The sequence below is a fragment of the Leucoraja erinacea genome, chromosome 23, assembly GCF_028641065.1.
Source record: "Leucoraja erinacea ecotype New England chromosome 23, Leri_hhj_1, whole genome shotgun sequence".
Lineage (NCBI taxonomy): Eukaryota > Metazoa > Chordata > Chondrichthyes > Rajiformes > Rajidae > Leucoraja > Leucoraja erinaceus.
The window spans coordinates 810,108-827,946 of NC_073399.1; the positions used below are offsets into that span (position 1 = coordinate 810,108).

The 17,839-nt window shown below is 40.9% G+C and overlaps 1 protein-coding gene across 5 annotated transcripts in view; it reads left to right on the forward strand.

Moving 5' to 3' along the window:
- The window catches only part of LOC129708089 (myosin-10), a 117,288-nt gene that overhangs the window by 15,055 nt on the left and 84,394 nt on the right, over positions 1-17,839 (forward strand). For all 5 annotated transcript variants that reach the window (XM_055653633.1, XM_055653632.1, XM_055653634.1 and 2 more), the window contains exon 3: positions 4,674-4,830. In XM_055653633.1, coding sequence (XP_055509608.1) covers positions 4,674-4,830 — 157 coding nt within the window. The remainder of the gene's footprint in view (positions 1-4,673; positions 4,831-17,839) is intronic.

Below are 17,839 nucleotides of genomic sequence, written 5' to 3' on the forward strand. Positions count from 1 at the left end.
GTAAATAGAAGTATAGCCTTTCGCTTGGTATTTGTATAGAGCAGAGTCAGTGGCATATGAGGCATCAGGGCAGCAGCAACAACCAAGGTGTTAACCCAAGGCCAAGAAACAAGTTATTAGCTTCTTCTGCAAAACCCCAGATTGGCATCAAAGCTCTAAGCAGTATAATTTGGTAGTTCCTCCATTTGATGGTGAATATTTACCCTGCCAAGTTCAACATACTTATTCTTTAGGTCAATGCCCCTAAGCTGAATTATTCAATCACAAAACAAGAAGTTGTAATGATGGCCTCAAATGTAGGTCCGCTTAAACATTTATCTGTGTAGGAAGGAAGATGCTGGTTTACATCGAAGATAGACACAACATGCCGGAGTAATTCGGTGGGTCAAGCAGCATCGCTGGAGTAAAGGAATAGGTGACGTTTTGGATCTAGCACTTCCTTCAGACTGAGAGTCGGGGGAGAGAGAATCTTGAGATATGGAAAGGTTAAGAACAAATCGGTGCTGGCACCATTGGCCATGGAGAGGTTGAGCCCACATTGGTCCATTGTTGGCTGTGGGAAGAGGGGATGGCGAAGGGATGTATTAATGCAAAAGAGGAACTGGCAGGACAACTAGAATTGGGGATGGGTGGAGAGAGGGAGTGGGGGCTAGTTGCCTTCATTTTAAATAACCAGATGACTTCTGTGGAATTGGTCCATGATGGAAATGAGGATTGGCAGGCTTTTGTTTTTTAACTGAAGTAAGAGTTAAGCTAGCTTTGCATTCCTCTGAAGATGGATGTGTTGTTCATTATCGTGACTGATTTATCTGTACACACATTCTTTATAAATGAGGCTTGTAACCATTACCATGGGCAGGCTGAGGCTTTATTTAATAAAACCGAGATTAAACAACTAAACATTTGAAGACTGTAACCACACCTTTCCTCCAATACATTAGAGTCTGATTGCAGTAAAACATTTGCAAACTGGAATACTTATTTTACTGTGGGTACATAACCAGTTTATTTTCAGGTTCAGGGATTGGTGCCCAGGTTTTAATTGATCAGTCCCAAAGTTAATTCACTTTTTTTGCTGATGGATTTGACCTGTTAGGTAGTTGCGAACTCTCTTCAGCCATACGCAATAAATATGAACGAGAGAATTCCACTAACGTCATCAGCTTTTCTTTGTATGTGACAGCAGAGAATTGTTTTTGCATTTGGGCATCGTATTTCTCAGACTGATTAGTGACTTGATGAGGAATTTATCTTGAGCTGATGTAAAGGGATGCTTAAAAATAAGTGTTTTGGTGTTGGATAGAAAAAATGGGAAGTAGAGAGTTAACTCTAAAGTGTTTTTGATTTTCCCTGGCACCACAGTGAAAATGTTGAGTGGTGATTACTGCACCATTCTATATGGAAGGGTGGAGTGTAGCTGGCAATGGATGAAAAAGATGATTATACCCTTCAGGATTGACCCAAATAAACACCATAACTGGTTGTAACCAAATGCTGCTTAATAATTAATGACGACTAACAAGTGCCTAAACCCAATGGAAAGTCATTTTACATGATGCATACAACAATTCAGATCTACACATGTTTAAACATAAAGTGCTAGTGTTCTTGGTCAGTAGATTTAGTTATACCTGTACAATATTACAAATGTTGTGCAGTATCACTACTTACCAAATTTGTGCTAATGATAGATTTCATTATGTCTGAAGTTTTTTGCTTGTATTTGAAGGATCAATTTGGCTGGATCCCAAGAAATAAATATTTTGAAGGGACCAAACAACAACGTGAAGCACTCAATAAAATCTCTTTTCTTAAACATCCTGGTGCAGTTTTGGGCTGGCGGCCAGTATTTGTTGAATTTTGGGTGACAAGCACCCAATTTTGTACTGCAGCCGTAAAATGTCCAAAGAACAGATTGTGAATAAGTATTGCAATGTAAACTGATTCTGGCCAGCTTGATGAAGGTGTGCTTTTCCCATCACGTTCTTGAAAAGTTGTTCCCAATATCTTTTTGACTGCCCAGCAAAATAAATGAAATATCAATCTGTTAATGCTTAAGCAAATCTGTAATGGATTTTAATCCTGAACAAATGTGACATAATCTACATAATCCAATGTCTTTTACCCCACCCACAATGAGAATGGACCATTGAGATTCTATATTTGTTTTACCAAGAAACAGGCCAAGGTTTCAAATCTTCCTGCCAATTCTGAGTCTTGTGCACCTGAGATTTACATGATCATTACAACCTGTGGTATCAAGTTGACTGGATCCTCAATTCCTTGGGCAATTTAGTACCATCATGTGGAAAGGGAGACCAGAATAACCCCTGCCCATCATGCAATTGAACAAAACCAGGAAGCTTTGGTTTGGCTTCCAGGTTCCAAAGTTAACTCCCTTTATGCTGGTGGTTTTGGCATGTTTTGAGAACCACATTTTCAGCTTTGCAATCCTTTGCAATCGTGAACAAGATAATTCCATAATGTCATGTTACTTGTGGGTGGAGCATCAAGGCAAATTCCTTGTATGTGAATACTTGGCTAATAAACTTACTTACTTATTGCGATGTTCGATGTCAAGTGGGAGGAGAAAGGATGTTTTTTTTAATCCAGAGTAAGAGAATCAAGAACTGGAGGACATGAGAGGGGAAAAATATAACTGGGACTTGAAGGGCAACTTTTCAGAGGGTGGTGGCTATATATAATGAGGTGCCAGAGGAGGTAGTTGGGGCAGGTACTATAACATTTAAAAGACATTTGGACAGGTACATTGATAGGAAATGTTTAGAGGGATATGTGTCAAACGCGTGCCGGTGGGCATCTAGGTTAGCATGGGCAAGTTGGGCCGAAGGGCCTCTTTTCATGTGTATGACTTTGACTACTAATGGAAATAATGTGGAGTGTTTCATAGTTTTTGCATTCTCGATTTGAGAATTAGGGGGAAAGAGCAAAGTAGTGCTGGAGCAGCTCAGTGGATCATGCAGCATCTGTGGGGGGGAAAGGATAGATGACATTTCCAGTCAACACCCTTTTTCAGACTGAAACATTGCCTATCCATTCCCTCCACAGATGCTGCCTGACCTGCTGAGTTACTCCAGACCTTAGTGTTTTTTCATGAAGGTTCATCGACCTGTGCAGCACATGTTTCCTGTGTTTTACAGCTGAACAGAATCTGAACAGATTCTTGATGTCTAAAAGCAGTGGTGCCGTGAGGCCAATTGCATTGAATCCTTATAATTGGCAAAGCATGGCTCATCTTATTTCTTGAACAATATTTAAATACTGTGCGAATTTAAGGAAGATGACAAACATTACGACATGAATATCTGCAGATGCTACTTCATCAAAATCGATGCAGTGCTGGAGAAACTCAGCCAGTCAGGCAGCATCTCTCAAGAAGATGGATAGGCAACATTTTGCATCAGGCTCTTAAGATTCTTTCAAACTAACAACTTTGTTATTTTGAGGGCAATAGCCATCATTTAACATTAGCTCATAGACCCAAAACATTGTTCAGTAACAGCAAAATATTGGTACTCAAGCAAGTTTATCTGATTTTTATACAGCAAAATAATCACAAATTTGAAGATTGCATCAGATCACTGATTCTCTGAACTCAGGCGCTTGTGCTCGCACGCAGCGAGCAGTACTTCTTTTGCAAGAAGCTTTGAATTTCCAGATGGGACTGCACATCTGCAGATGCCAGAACTTACTGTCAGTTTCCTAGAGTAATGATGGCAAGTGTTGAGAGTTTCCTATCATTGCAGCTGCAGGTTCCAAAGCAAATTCCAGTCGTGGCTTTTGAAGAGTTTGAGCAAAGATAAAGTTGGCTAAAAATCCCTTGGCTGATTATTGGCCAAATCGGATAATGGTCTTCTTAAAATAGAATAAATAGGAAAGTTTGAAGCAAGGTGGTTTCCTAAAATTATTAGGAAATAATAATAAAATTATTAGGAATAAGATCAAATTAATGAGTTAGATTGAGTATGGCCGTATGGACTTTATTGACCAAGGTGATAGTTACTGTAAATTACTGTTGAATTAATCCCAATTCCATTTTGGTTTTGAGTCCCAAATTCAAGGTCGAATAGGAATGGGCAGATTATTAAAACATTTTGATTTGTACTCGTGAAACTATGCAGAACTATCAGTATTTGGCTTTTAGAATAGTTTTGCATTAGGCACCACAGGGGCACAATGGTGGATGGGTGAGGAAAGGGATGTTGCATCTAAGGAAAGTGAAGGCTGGAGGCCTTGCCAAAGCCCAGGACTCGCCCAGATCAGGCACCGCTCGTAATAACTAGAGTGTGGACTGGACTTTGAAAATGGCGCTTCTTGCATGCGGGATCAATAGATTGTTTCTGTACACTTTGCTAATCGGGGATGTGCTCGGGTATGGCGATACGCTACTGGACTTTTTTGTAAGAACATTATTTCACTGTGTGGCCTATGTGACAATAAAAACAAACTCAATGCTCGTTGAACAATATTCCTGTCTTTCTCTAATCAGGACCGGGGAATGTTGGAACATTAAGACTTTGGTAGTTTAGAAAGTTCAGCTTTTAAATGTTTGTGATTTAATGATGATGGACTATTATTTTTTGGTCTTAATTACATACTGCTGTCAAAAGCCATTTTCCTTTGTTGTTAACGGTTTCTATCTCCTTGTTTAGACATACTCCGGTCTCTTCTGTGTGGTGATTAATCCGTACAAGAATCTTCCCATTTATGCCGAACAAATTATTGACATGTACAGAGGGAAAAAGCGACATGAGATGCCACCACATATCTACGCCATCTCTGAAAGTGCCTACAGAAGCATGTTACAGGGTAAGGGGCAAAACTGGGTTGCAATAACGTGTTTTAAAAAAAATTAATAATAATGGACAAATTCCTCATGCTAATTTACATTAATGTTTATGTTGACTTGGTTTCAATGCCCAAGAGCAAAATTATCAGCATTCTAGTTTGTCGTTTCAGACCACTTTGAAATGTGTTCTGGTCAGAGTATGAGCACATGTTAGCAATTTAAAGTTGGGACGCACAAGTTGTTTTTTTCTTCCCATTGTTAATGTCTATTTAATGTTCTGTTGAGCTTTGGTGGGGAATAAACCGTTTTTGCACAAGAACAGTAATGTTTGGGGCAGCATTGTGATGCAGTAGTTGAGTTGCTGTCTCTGTTTAACCCAGAGTTACTGTCTGTATGGAGTTTGTATGTTCTCTCTGTGACTGCGCAGGTTTCCTCAGTGTGCTCCGGTTTCCTCCCACACTCTAAAGACTCTGGTTAATTGGCATCGGTTTAAAAAAAAAAAGAAAAAAAGTGCATTGTCCCGAGTAATAGTTAAATTGAATGTTGCTTAATATTGATTTAAAGGTCACGGGGAGAAGGTACAAACTCAGGCAGCAACTCTACCACTGTGCCACCTCTAAATCCAAATGTGAAACTTTGTGTGGGAGTGACTATGGTATCAGCTGTGGTCAGAGTTAACTCTTCTTGGATCTTATGCATTGCACATCTCGTGCTTCTAATGCACTCTATCATCTTGCTGGCTATCTAGGCTTATAGTTCAATGTTAGAGTGAGAGACCCCTGTTATTGTCAGGGGACGGTAGATCGCATTAGCTGCTCTATTTTAATCTCCCATTCAATACGATGCAATAAAACTTTATCGTATTCAATGAATATGAAATGACTATTCAATAGCCATCGAATAAGATCATGACTGTATCTCGAAGCACGTGACACTAAATTAAACAAAAGCACTGTGTCCTCCAGAGATGCTCCGTGAACTGCTGGTTTGCTACATATAATTCCAGCATCTACGGTTCCTTGCACCTTCAGTATTTATCCAATATGTTTGAGCTTTACAATGGAGGAGCAATTTGCTAGGGTTTATTTTCCAGCTGGTGAATGAATACATTTGGGTGCAGGTGGTGTAGCTTTTAGTCCATCTGCTGAATCCAGCTCAGTGGCCTTGTGATAACTCAATCAAGTGAGTTTGAACAGTTAGCTTGGGAATGGGTACAAATATCATCGGACCATCAGGAACTTGGCAAAACACTCCACTCTGATCTCCAGCTTCCCCTCCCCCCCCCCCCCTGTAATAGTTTGAATTTGACCTGAGTGGATGTGATGCAGTAATGCACATTTGTGAATGGCTGAAGTGCTCATTGAGAATGAACATCGATGATTAAAACTGCAGTGCTTTAACATGGCGCAAGAGAATCGATGCATTAAATGTCTTCAAACATTTGTTCATCAGATGTTCATGATTCCAGTTGCAATGTGTCATGTTGGAGGGGCTTGGAAATGAGCCAAATATTTGGCTGTTTGTGAATGTCTAAATCACTGCATAATGGTTGTTTTGTGTAGAGGTTTTATCGTAGTGAAAGCTGACATAGTTACTGGGTTTCTTTGTTACCATATGTTTATAGACCGAGTGGAGAAATGCCAGGTGGTCTGGTCAGTTAGGCATGAGTTAAGTAACATGGACTTTTAACAGCTGCCTAGTGATTGCATTGTTAAGAACCCGTCCCACTTATGCTACTACAGGCGACTGCTGAAACATTCTCAACATAAACCATTTATTTACACGTTATCCCGCTTCACATTGATCACTTTCAAATTGTCTCTTTTGTATTATTATTATTATTCTGTGACTGTGGCAAGACATAATTCTTCAACTTTCATGAAGAAAAGAGGTGACTTCCATTTCTATGTAGTATTCTGTGTTTGTCTGGAGCATTCTTTGGGACCTCAGTAGTGCAAGTAGTGCACTTTGGGTGGCACCTGTCATATTTTACACACCAAATGGACTTGCCTATGGTCTCATCTGAAAGATGGCACCTGGATAATTGGGGTAAGGTTTGAAGTTATTTGCCTTAGTTTGTTGGAATTGCATGCATTGAAGTATAAACTGCATTCTGTGCATGCTTGAGTTGTGTCCTATTGCAATGTCCACTAAATTATCCATGGTTGTTGTCCCAATCTCCCCAAACTCTTGGTCAGGCAGCATCTGGGGATAGGTAACGTTTCAGTTTGGGTTGCTACAGACTAGCCTGGTCTACATAGTGATGATATTGATCGGTTGTAAAGGCTTGCACATTTAAATAACTCGCCACTAGTCACAGCTTTGCCATCTATATTGTGGATGTGAGGGGTTGTTAAAACACCGTACTGTACTTAAAGCCGATCTTCTGCAACAGTTTTTGCCTCGAGAAATACTTTGGAAGATGTGGCAACATTTGCTGGAAATTAAATGGTTGAAGAAACATTGACTAGTGGTCCTTCACCTCTCCTTGACATCTCAGAACGAACACAAGGGAAGCATTGGGAACCTAGTATGGACGATTGCAGCACCTGTTGAAAATGGAATGTTCATTGTGAGTTAAGACGTTTCTCTCTTAACTCTTCTTGCCAATGGCGAGTCTCTCTGGCAAATTTGGAGGATCTCTCTGACACGGGGTGGGTGGTTGTAAAACATGGGAGGTCATAGTTTTACAGCACGTAAACCTCGTTTAGCTCGCCTTGACTCCAAAGCTCCCACCAAGCTGTGCAGTGGTAGACGCTCCCTGCAAACCACGGCCACACCACAACAAGTAGGCATGGTTCATCCACACCAGACCCAGGAACCGGCCTGGTGTTGTCCAAGCCTCATCTCTTGCTCCACCCCGAACAGCAGGAACCGGTGAAGAATATTGGTGACTGCAGCGGACATTGGACAAAGGGCCGATTTCAAGAGTGGCAGATGGCGAGGATTGGTGTTGCCGGGGCAACAGGCCTAGATAAGCCCGCACTCTTAAGAACTTTGAAACATTTGGCGCCAGAAGCGTGGTGATCCTTTGTGTACAGCCTTGGTGAAGCTTGCTATTACACTACAATCATTGCGCTATTGTACTTATAATTGTGATTATCTATAGACTATACTGGATTGTATGCAAAACAATTTCACTCTACCTAGCTACACGTGACAAAGTCTCTATATTGAGTACCTTGTGTAGCAAAACTAGGTTTGGCTTAATATCCTCATGAGATGACCTCTCAATATTACTGCTTGAGTGGCCCATTTGGACAAATGTTCAGTCCTTCCTACAGACCACTTGGACATTTTGCACAAAGCTTCACAACATTTCCATTGTATCTTTCTCTCCTGCACAAAAACCTTAAGAACTAAGTTAAAACTTATTTCATCCGTGTGAGTGACTGGGGGACATGTTACGTTCAAAATAAATTCAACCTAATGGGGGGGCTGGTGGTCTGGGCAGCATTTGTTTTAAGGGGGAAGAATGAATGATTTGGGTCAAGGCCCTGCATGGAGACAGGAGAGGGAAGATGTTGTGGACCAGATGAGCCAATAGATGTTTGGTGGATAAAGGGTGAAGTATGTTGGACAGATGGAGCAGAGTGTGAGGAGGGAGTTGAAAGGCAGCTGTAATTAAAAAGGGAAACTTAAAGATAGAAGGACCCAGGGGAGGAGGTTAAAGACAGCTACTGGAAGGTGATAAGCAGAGTTATGAAGACCAACCATGATAAAAACTACTCGGAAAGGAAGGTGACAATGGAACCCATTATGAGAGGGGTAAAGGGCAGGTGGAATCAGGTGGAGGTGGCATCCAGTGGATGAGATCTCTGGGCATTAGGTGGATGGAATAGGGAGGAAATGGGTGGTGGTGGTGGGGCTGGGGAGGTATAGAGAAAGTGAATGAAAAAGGGAGAGGGAGGGGAACATGGTAAAGGTGACTTGGAATTAGAACATTACACATTCATACCACTTATAGTCTGCCCAGATGTAGGCAAGGAGAGCCAACATTTTGCATTTGTATCCATTTGCCTTTTTGCACCTCTGTTGTCAAGTTGTAGAATGCATCGTTTGGGTACATGGAAATGATGGCAAAGACCAAACTTTGAATAACCTACATTTGTGGAGGTTTTGTTGGGGCAAAGTGATGAAATGAGGGCACAGCAGCAGATTGGGATTCTCTCATTTCCAGTACCTCTGAATTTTGAGCATTTTAAAACATACACTTTTGATTAATTACAATCTGAAAATTGGAAAAAAAAAACCCTAGCTTAATGCCAGATGTCTAAATATGCTTGCTTTTGAAGAATTCAAAATTTGTAAATTCTGTCAATTTATTTAGTTGTGTTAACCTGGTGAATTGTATTTTGAGATGAATAATTGTTCTTGGCCCCCTACTGCTAGTCTGAAAAAGGATCCCAACCCAAAATGTATGTCTGTTCCCTCCACAGATTCTGCCTGATTTGCTGAATTCCTCCAGCACTTTGTTTTGCTCAAGGTTCCAGTATCTGCAGTTCCCTGTGTCATCAGTTTTGCTGTTTCCTCTAAATGGCATGGTGTCGCAAAAACTGATCCTAAGCATGTTATGGTCCTTGACACCCATTTAAAAATACATTCAAAGATGAAACTTGGCTTCATGTTCTGTTTCCTGTGGTGAATAGTGCAAATATCATTAATAAATTACAATAGATGTAGTTATTGTGCCTGATTACAATGAGCAAATGCGTAGTTAGCAGAGTGGTGCAGCAATAGTTGCTGCCATACGGTGCCAGAAACCAATGTTTGATCCTGACTATGGGTGCTGTCTGTACAGAGTTTGTACATTCTCCCCGTGACCATGTAGGTTTTCTCCCATTTACTCCTCAATTCCAAAGGCAGACAGGCTAATTGGTTTTGCTAAAAAAAACATTATAAATGGTTCCTTGCGTGGAGGATCGTGCTAGTGTACTGGGAAAATTGGTGGGTGCAGACACAGTGTGCTGAATGTCTGTGTCCACGCTGTATCTCGATACGTAGTTATAACTTGCTTAAAATCAGGCTTGCTTTCCCCAGTGAGAATTGTTTTACTGGTTTTCCAACAGCTCTGCTTTTTGAAACATGGCAGGAGAAGGGATTTATGAAAACTGATGCTCATCCCAAACGCTGCTCCTTCACTCTTATTGTTAACTTTGGAAGAGATTCTATTGAAAGGAATGTGAATGGGGCCATAAATGGTCAAGGCTGAGGTTTTCTCAAGTAGCATTTTGTTCAAAACAGCAAAAAAGTTGAGTGCAGCTTTCCTGTGTGGAATGGTTAGAATGAACAGTGTGTAATATTATTTATCCAGTCAGGACAGATTAACTAGTTCTAATGAATTCTCACTGTGATCTTGAACTATAAGTGGTGTACTTGTGCAACAGGATTACTGATTTCAATGCTTGGGAACAATGATTATATTTTTAACTAGAGTTATTTAAGATTATCCATGAAGTTTTGATTGAAAAGGATTTGGAAAAGATGTAATTTGCCCTTTGAGGAGGGAGGGTACCTGTGCATGTTATTTCAGTTCATATGATCGTAAATCCCAATAGCAGTTTAATCTAATTCCCGGCATTATTGTTTGTCTGGATAGAGTCAAATAGAGAGCAATTATTTTGCAATTTAACCTCTTTCAAAATGGGTGGTGGATGATTGGCTGAGTATTGGTGGATCCAAGATACTCTATTCAATAACTACAACAAAGGAATTTGAAAGCAGTAGATATCATACATCAGATTTTACATAGAAAATAGGCGCAGTAGTAGGCCATTTGGCCCTTCGGCCTGCACCACCATTCAATATGCTCATGGCAGATCATTCCAAATCAGTGCCACGTTCCTGCTTTCTCCCCATATCCTTTGATTCCGTTAGCCCTGAGAGCTATATCTAACTCCAGATGAAATCCTTAAATCCAGATGAATAATTATCTGTGAATTGCCATTTGAAACCTCATTAACTTATCAATGGGATGACATCTGCAATTTTCCCCCATGGCGTTCCTGAATATTTCCTTGTCCTATCCATTTCTCCCCCACCTTCTCTGCCAACATGGTAGAGCTGCTGCCTTCAGGGCCTGTCCCACTTGGACACGGTAGAGCTGCTGCCTGTCCCACTTGGATGACCTAATCCACAAGTGTCGAAGACCCTAGACTAGTTGAAAAAAAATGTCAAGGTCATGTTGTCTCGGCAAAGTAAAAGACCTCCTACAACTGTCTTCGACCCCCCTCGACCTCAGTCTTCCACACCCAAGACCAACTACGACTAGCTACGAGTGGAAAATGATCACATGATAAAATGATGTCATGTTTGCATTTTTTTCTCTGGCCAGTTCCCGACCTACGACTACCTTCACGACCTACTTGTGAGTAAAAAGTATCAATTGCACGCCGACCTTATTTTACACGTGGACAATTTCTATCAGGCTGGAAAAAACGCGGCGACCTACTTGAGGCCATGAGTACGCGGAGACCACTCACGAGCATGAGGAAGAGTTACGAAGACCTCCTGCGACCTCTTATGACCCTGTGGCGACCATGCGGCGAGTATGAGGCAAGGACAAACTCAGCAGAGGTCTCCAATTAGGTTGTGAAAGTGGGACAGGCTTTAATACCAGAGACCCAGGTTCGCCCCTGACTATGGGTGCTGTCTGAACGGAGTTTCTACATTCTCTGCGACCATGTATGTATTCTCCGGGTGCTCCAGTTTCCCCTTGCACTCCAAAGCTGTACAGGTTCGTAGGTTAAACAGCTTCTGTAAGTTGCCCCTAGTGTGTAGGGTAGGTGATCATTGGTCGGCGCAGACTCTCTGGGCCAAAGGGTCTGTTTCCATGTTGTATGTCTAAACTAATCTTCAAATTACCTTATTTTCCTCTATTTCCCAGTTAGTTCCAAGTCTCCAGCCTGAAGCATTAACTCGGTTTATTTTTCCAAAGATGCTGCCTGGTTTTAATATCTCTGCCATTTTCTGTTGAAGTGAGGTGCTATGCATTTTTGATGACTAGCATGTGTGGTGCTGTTCCTGGGTTTGCAGAAGTAATTCGATAAGCTGCTGCATTACAGGTTGTTGTGGAAAGTACAAGCTCACGATGGCAAGCTCAGGAGGTAATGTAATGGTTGAAAGGAAACGGGACGCAAAAATTGGTATTTTCTTTGCAATTTTCATGCAGTCGTATGGCCCAGGGATTGGTTCTGGGGCCTCAACATTTACAAATTATGTCAATGGCTTGCAATTTCAGTGATAAACGAAGGAATGGTTCACATGCTCTGCCTAATGAGTAGACATTAATTTGGTCTATGTTGGTAAGAATATCTGGTGTTTATTATATACCCTTTAACCAATTAAACAAATGTAACCGGATGCTAATAGTAAATCATCAGAGATAAACTTCACAATGTTTGAAAGTTTATTTAAAAATAATAATAATAATAATTTCATCTTGGCTATGGATCATTCTCATTATTTTGCACTATGGGCAACTGCTGTAGAATTAATGGGTAGAAATGAACTGCAGGTGCTGGTATATACTGAATATAGGCACAGAGTGCTGGAGTATCAGAGGGCAAGGCAGCATCTCTGGAGAAAAAGAATGGGTAACGTTTCGAGTCGGGACCCTTCTTCAAGTTCTTTAGCCTGGTTAAAAGAGGGGGCAGGACAAGTCCCAACAGAATCATTACTACAATTCCATGTAAAGGGGGGAGGAGCAACTGGGCCAAGAACTACAGTTAAGTCTGGTGGAAATGGGATGATCATATTTGACTTGGTTCCCCTAATTCTAGTTCATTGCAACTAAAAACAATTCCACCTCTTGCTTTTGATTTGAAAATGGCTATGAAATATCAGGAATGAATCAAAGGTGAAAGAGGAGAATGGGGGGGGGGGACAATCATTGCATTTTCTGTAACATTAAAAACAATTTGCATGGCAATTTGAAGTTGTGATCATTTTAAATTATGGAACTGGGAACTACTGGAAATTTCCTTTGCTCTGGAGTTGACTCCCATCCACATGGCAAGCATTCATCAAAGGAATGTATTGTTTCATTGTAATTAAAACAATGTGCTTCTCAAATCAATCAAATTGGACCTATGTTAAGTTACTCTGAATCAGTTATTAGCTTCACTGCAACAAAAGTGCATGTTGTTGATCTAAAACACAACTAGTTACATCTATATCCATTGAGTTTTCATGAAATTGTTGTTCTGTGGCAATTTAAAAAAATGAATGTATAGATGTACTGAGTGACAAATATTATATTTAATTTCCTTTCCCCTGACTCTCAGTCTGAAGAAGAGTCTTGACGCAAATTATCACCTATTCCTTTTCTCCAGACATGCTGCCTGATCCGCTGAGTTACCCCAGCTCTTTGTGTTTATCCTTTACAGTTTTTGACACTTGAGCTACTGAGTATACTTTTGTTTGCAGTGATCCAAGGGATAATTTTCAGGAAGAATGTTTGTGATGCAACTTGCATTGATTTAGTTCAGTATGTTATACCTGGCTGGTTTCCCACAATCGCACCAAGATTTATAAGGTCAGAACAAATGCTGGTCAGTTGCAGTGGTAATATATGCTTCATCATAGCACAGATTAATCTCCCATGGGCCTCTCAAAAAGAACATCTGCTTAATTAACAGCATGGGATGGGCACATGTAGGCTACTTGATATCTTTATCGCAGCCTCTTAACAATTACAATATCATGTTGATATTCTATGCAGGAATCACTGCTGTAGTTTCTTATGTCAAACTCTTGTAGAGAAAATGGGCTTTGAACACTACAAATTTGATCTAATCGGGGTAAATGTATTTTCCTTAGTTGATGCTGCACATAACAGTGTTAGACACTGGTATTAACTCTTGATTTTAAGGTAGTCTAGTATTGTATGCAGTGGAGCACTGTTTTGTTGATTTGTGGACTTTTGAATGATGTGTAAACAAGGTCCAACACATTCCGTACATAAAGTGGCTCCATTCAAGGTGACCCTTGGATCACTCTAACCCATAATACCATCTCAACCACACTCGAGAATGTTAAATTGAGTATAGTATTGGCCACTCAGTTCAACTCGGATGCACTAATTTCACTCGAGACAAGCAAAAGATTGAAGCCATAAGTAGATCTTGGAAGGTGAATCCTTGAAGATGTATTGAACACGTGACTGGTTAGGCCCAAGGGTATAAAATAAAATTGCTACCTTCCTGTTTGAAGAAAAGCAAAATTCCATAGTTGCTGAGAACCTAGAATATTGGAAGCACTTGATGGATCTGACGACATGACCTGGGCTGTTGTCCTGCCACTTCCTAATCATACAGCACGGGAATGGCACTCCTCGGCCCAACTTGCCCACTCCATCCATGATGCCCCATCTAAGCTAGTCCCATTTGCCTGCATTTGATTTGTTGACCATAATATCCATGTACCCTCCCAGGTGTCTCTAGTGTTAATTGTGTCCTTTGAGCAGCAGCTGAGAAATATGTCAATGAGCAATAGCGGAGAATACAAGAAAGATGATGTTTGAGGCAGGTGCCATCACAACTGGAAAATGATCATTGGTGAAAAGTATTTTACTCACCAGGAATGGTCCCTGGTCTGTATAGGGTTCCCTGCACTTGTTTGACTTGGACAGCCTAGTTATAGTTTCAATAATATAAAGACATTGGAAACTGTGGATGCTGGTTTACATATGAAGATGGTGCTGGAGTAACTCGGCTGGTCAGCATCACTGCATAACATGCATATGTGCCCTCCTTGGGTGATGTTTCGGGTCAGAACCCCAAATGCTGCTTGTCTTGAGTTGCTCCAACACTTCAAGTGGTTTCTGAGGCTAATGTTAAAGCATAGTTTTAATACGTCCCATTTGGAGTAAATGTTACAAAAAAATGTTGGTGACTTTTGAAAATTAAAACATGTATATGGGGTGCACTGTGGCACAGATGGGGTTTTATCCCGACTACCGGTGCTGTCTGTGTGGAGTTTGTATGCTCGCCCTGTTACCATGTGAATTTTCTCCGGGTGCTCTAGTTTCCGCCCACATTCCAAAGACGTGCAGGTTTGTGGGTTAATTGGCATCTATAAAACTTGTGTGGGATAGCGCTAGTGTATAGGGTGGTCGCTGGTTGGAGCAGTCTGGGTGGGCCTGTTTCCACGCTGTATATCTAAAGTGACTAACCTTGTTCCATTGTTATGTGGGCCAAGTCACCATTGAGGTAGCACATGAGATATTTGTCGTATCCCGATCACGTAGATGATTTTATTAAACTATTCATATGGAATCTTCTGGGACCATTCAGTATAATTGAAGCCGAGATCATTTGACTTTTTTTTTGTTTTTTGTTTTAATATGGCTTTTAAGAGCAATCTTTAAGATTTAAAATGCCCGTTCAGTTTTCCTGAATAAAAGGGATTAGAGTAAATGGGTGTCCACATCCCTGAAAACAAGGTTTCGTTTTCAAAAGTTAAGAATTCATGTAACGTTCACCACAATAGTTGATTGCATTAGTTAGGATGCCATAACTGTGTAGTGGCCAGAAATGTGGGTACATGTTTTGTCTTCCCATGAAATAGACTTGCCAATATCCTAAGATCAATGGATTTGTCGCTGTCTTGTAGCATTGGACAAGGGGACCGACCTTCAGGCCCCATCAAGCACCCATTTGTTTTAATCCAATTTTATTTTATTCACAAACCCATAAACTCTCCTGGATTGACCATTCCATACAACATGAGCAATTTACAACCCACCGCCCCCACACACCTTCTTTACGATGGGGGAGGAGACTAATATGTATTGGAATGTGAAACACCATTGACATATTTCAGTCTGCACCAAGTGTACAATATATAACATGGGCATGACAAATGAAACGCTGGATTATGTTTTAGGGCAAAACTAACTTTCATTAAGGCATGCACAATGGAGGATGATGTGTAAAGCCTGCTTTGTTGGTTAATGACTCCAATTGGAGGTTGTTAATTGAGTGTGAAATCGTGGGTAGCAAAATTAAATGCATCATCCATGAACCTACATTATAAATGACCTACAATTAATGGGTGTGTGATTCAATTTGGACAGGACTTATTACTTACTGGTTTATTACTTCACTAAGCCATGTGACACACTAAAAAATGTTGTCAAGAGACTAGATGGTATTTTAATTTGCTCAGCGATTGTGCCCTTCATAATGTTTGGGACAAAGACCCATCATTTATTTATTTACCTCTGTACTCCACTATTTGAGATTTGTAATAGAAAAAAAATCACATGTGGTTAAAGTGCACATTGTCAGATTTTATTAAAGGTAATTTTTATACATTTTGGTTTCAACATGTAGAAACTACAGCTGTGTTGATACATAGTCCATCTCCCCCCCCCCCCCCCCCCCCCCCCCCAATTTCAGGGCAGCATTATGTTTGGGACACATGGCTTCACAAGCATTTATAATTGCTCGGGAGTGTTTAATTGCTTCCTTAATGCAGGTATAAGAGAGCTCTCAACACCTAGTCTTTCCTCCAGCCTTTCCGTCACCTTTGGAAACTTTTATTGCTGTTTATCAACATGAGGACCAGAGTTGTGCCAATGAAAGTTAAAGAAGCCATTATGAGACTGAGAACCGTTTTGTAGGTGTTATTGCTGTCCAGGTGGGTCAGGGCAGAGTGTAGGGCCGCCGATATGGCATCCTCTGTAGACCTGTTGGCCCGGTAGGCAAACTGATGGTTTGCTTACTGGACAAAATGATCCCAAACAGACTGCTAAAGCAATAAAGGAGTTTTTCAAAGCTAAAAAATGGCCAATTCTTGAGTGGCCAAGTCATGAATCGCAGACTTCAAGCAGTCATTGCATGCAAAGGATATGCAACAAAATACTAAACATGACTACTTTCATTTACATGGCATTGCTGTGCTCCCAAATATTATTGTGCCATGAAATGGGGGGACTGTGTATAAACACTGCTGTAATTTCTACATGGTGAATCCAAATGTATAAAAATGGCCATTATTAAAACCTGACAATGTGCACTTTAACCACGTGATTTTTTTCTATTACAAATCTCAAATTGTGGAGTACAGAGGCAAATACATAAATGATGGGTCTTTGTCCCAAACATTATGGAGGGCACTGTATGTGTTGTTGAGGTTCGTTTATGCTAAGAGTGAAGTGATTAGAGAGAAAATGTGGGTTTTAAATTTGTTTAAATGCCTGTGGTTTATAATGAGGTAATCTGGCGCCTAAAGCCATTCAATAAATGATTCTGCTGCGTAGCATGTGGACCATTAAGTCTATATCTAGTTGTGCATATTTTTTCCCATTGGTGTAAGGGCTTGGTAAAGCTTTTGTCTGTGTGCTGTCCTGCACTCTAGCTGTTGAGAGAACTGTTCAGTTGCCTGATAATAGTTGTGAAGACACTCTTCATGCTTCTGTTAGTATACTTTTTTAAACTTCTGTGCCTCTTGCCTGATGGGGGAAGGGAGAAGAGACTTCTAGTGAAAAGTTGAAATATAAAGGACTCTTTTAGGAAAAATTGCTGGAGGAAATCTTTAGGTTTATTAGGTACGGACTGGTGACATTTCCTTGAGGAAATGAGGTGCCTTCTCATGTACCGTATGTAGGCAGCCTCTGCCGACAGTCTGTCTGTTTATTCATCTTTTTGTTGTTTCGTCTGTTTAAAAATTATGTTTTGGAGGTTTAGTCTTATGTGGGGGAGGTGAGGAGGGTAAAGAGGAAACTGTTTCTCAGTCTCTTCGAGTGGCGTCTCCTAGATTGGCGCGGCCTTTCAGCAGCGGAGCAGCACTGGATTAACATCGCAGAGTGGGCGATGCCTTACCGGGGATCGCTTGTTGAAGCTCCTGAGTGTGTTGGGCCTGTTGCTTTGTCATCGTGGTACAGAGTTGAGTAATGTAACAGCCGCAGGGAAGATTCAAATTTTATTGTCATCGTGCAGTGTACAGTGGACCTGCTGGTCCGGCAACGGAGAGACCTGTAGCGCCTCCCGGATGGGAGGAGGGTAAACAGTCCATGGTTGGGGT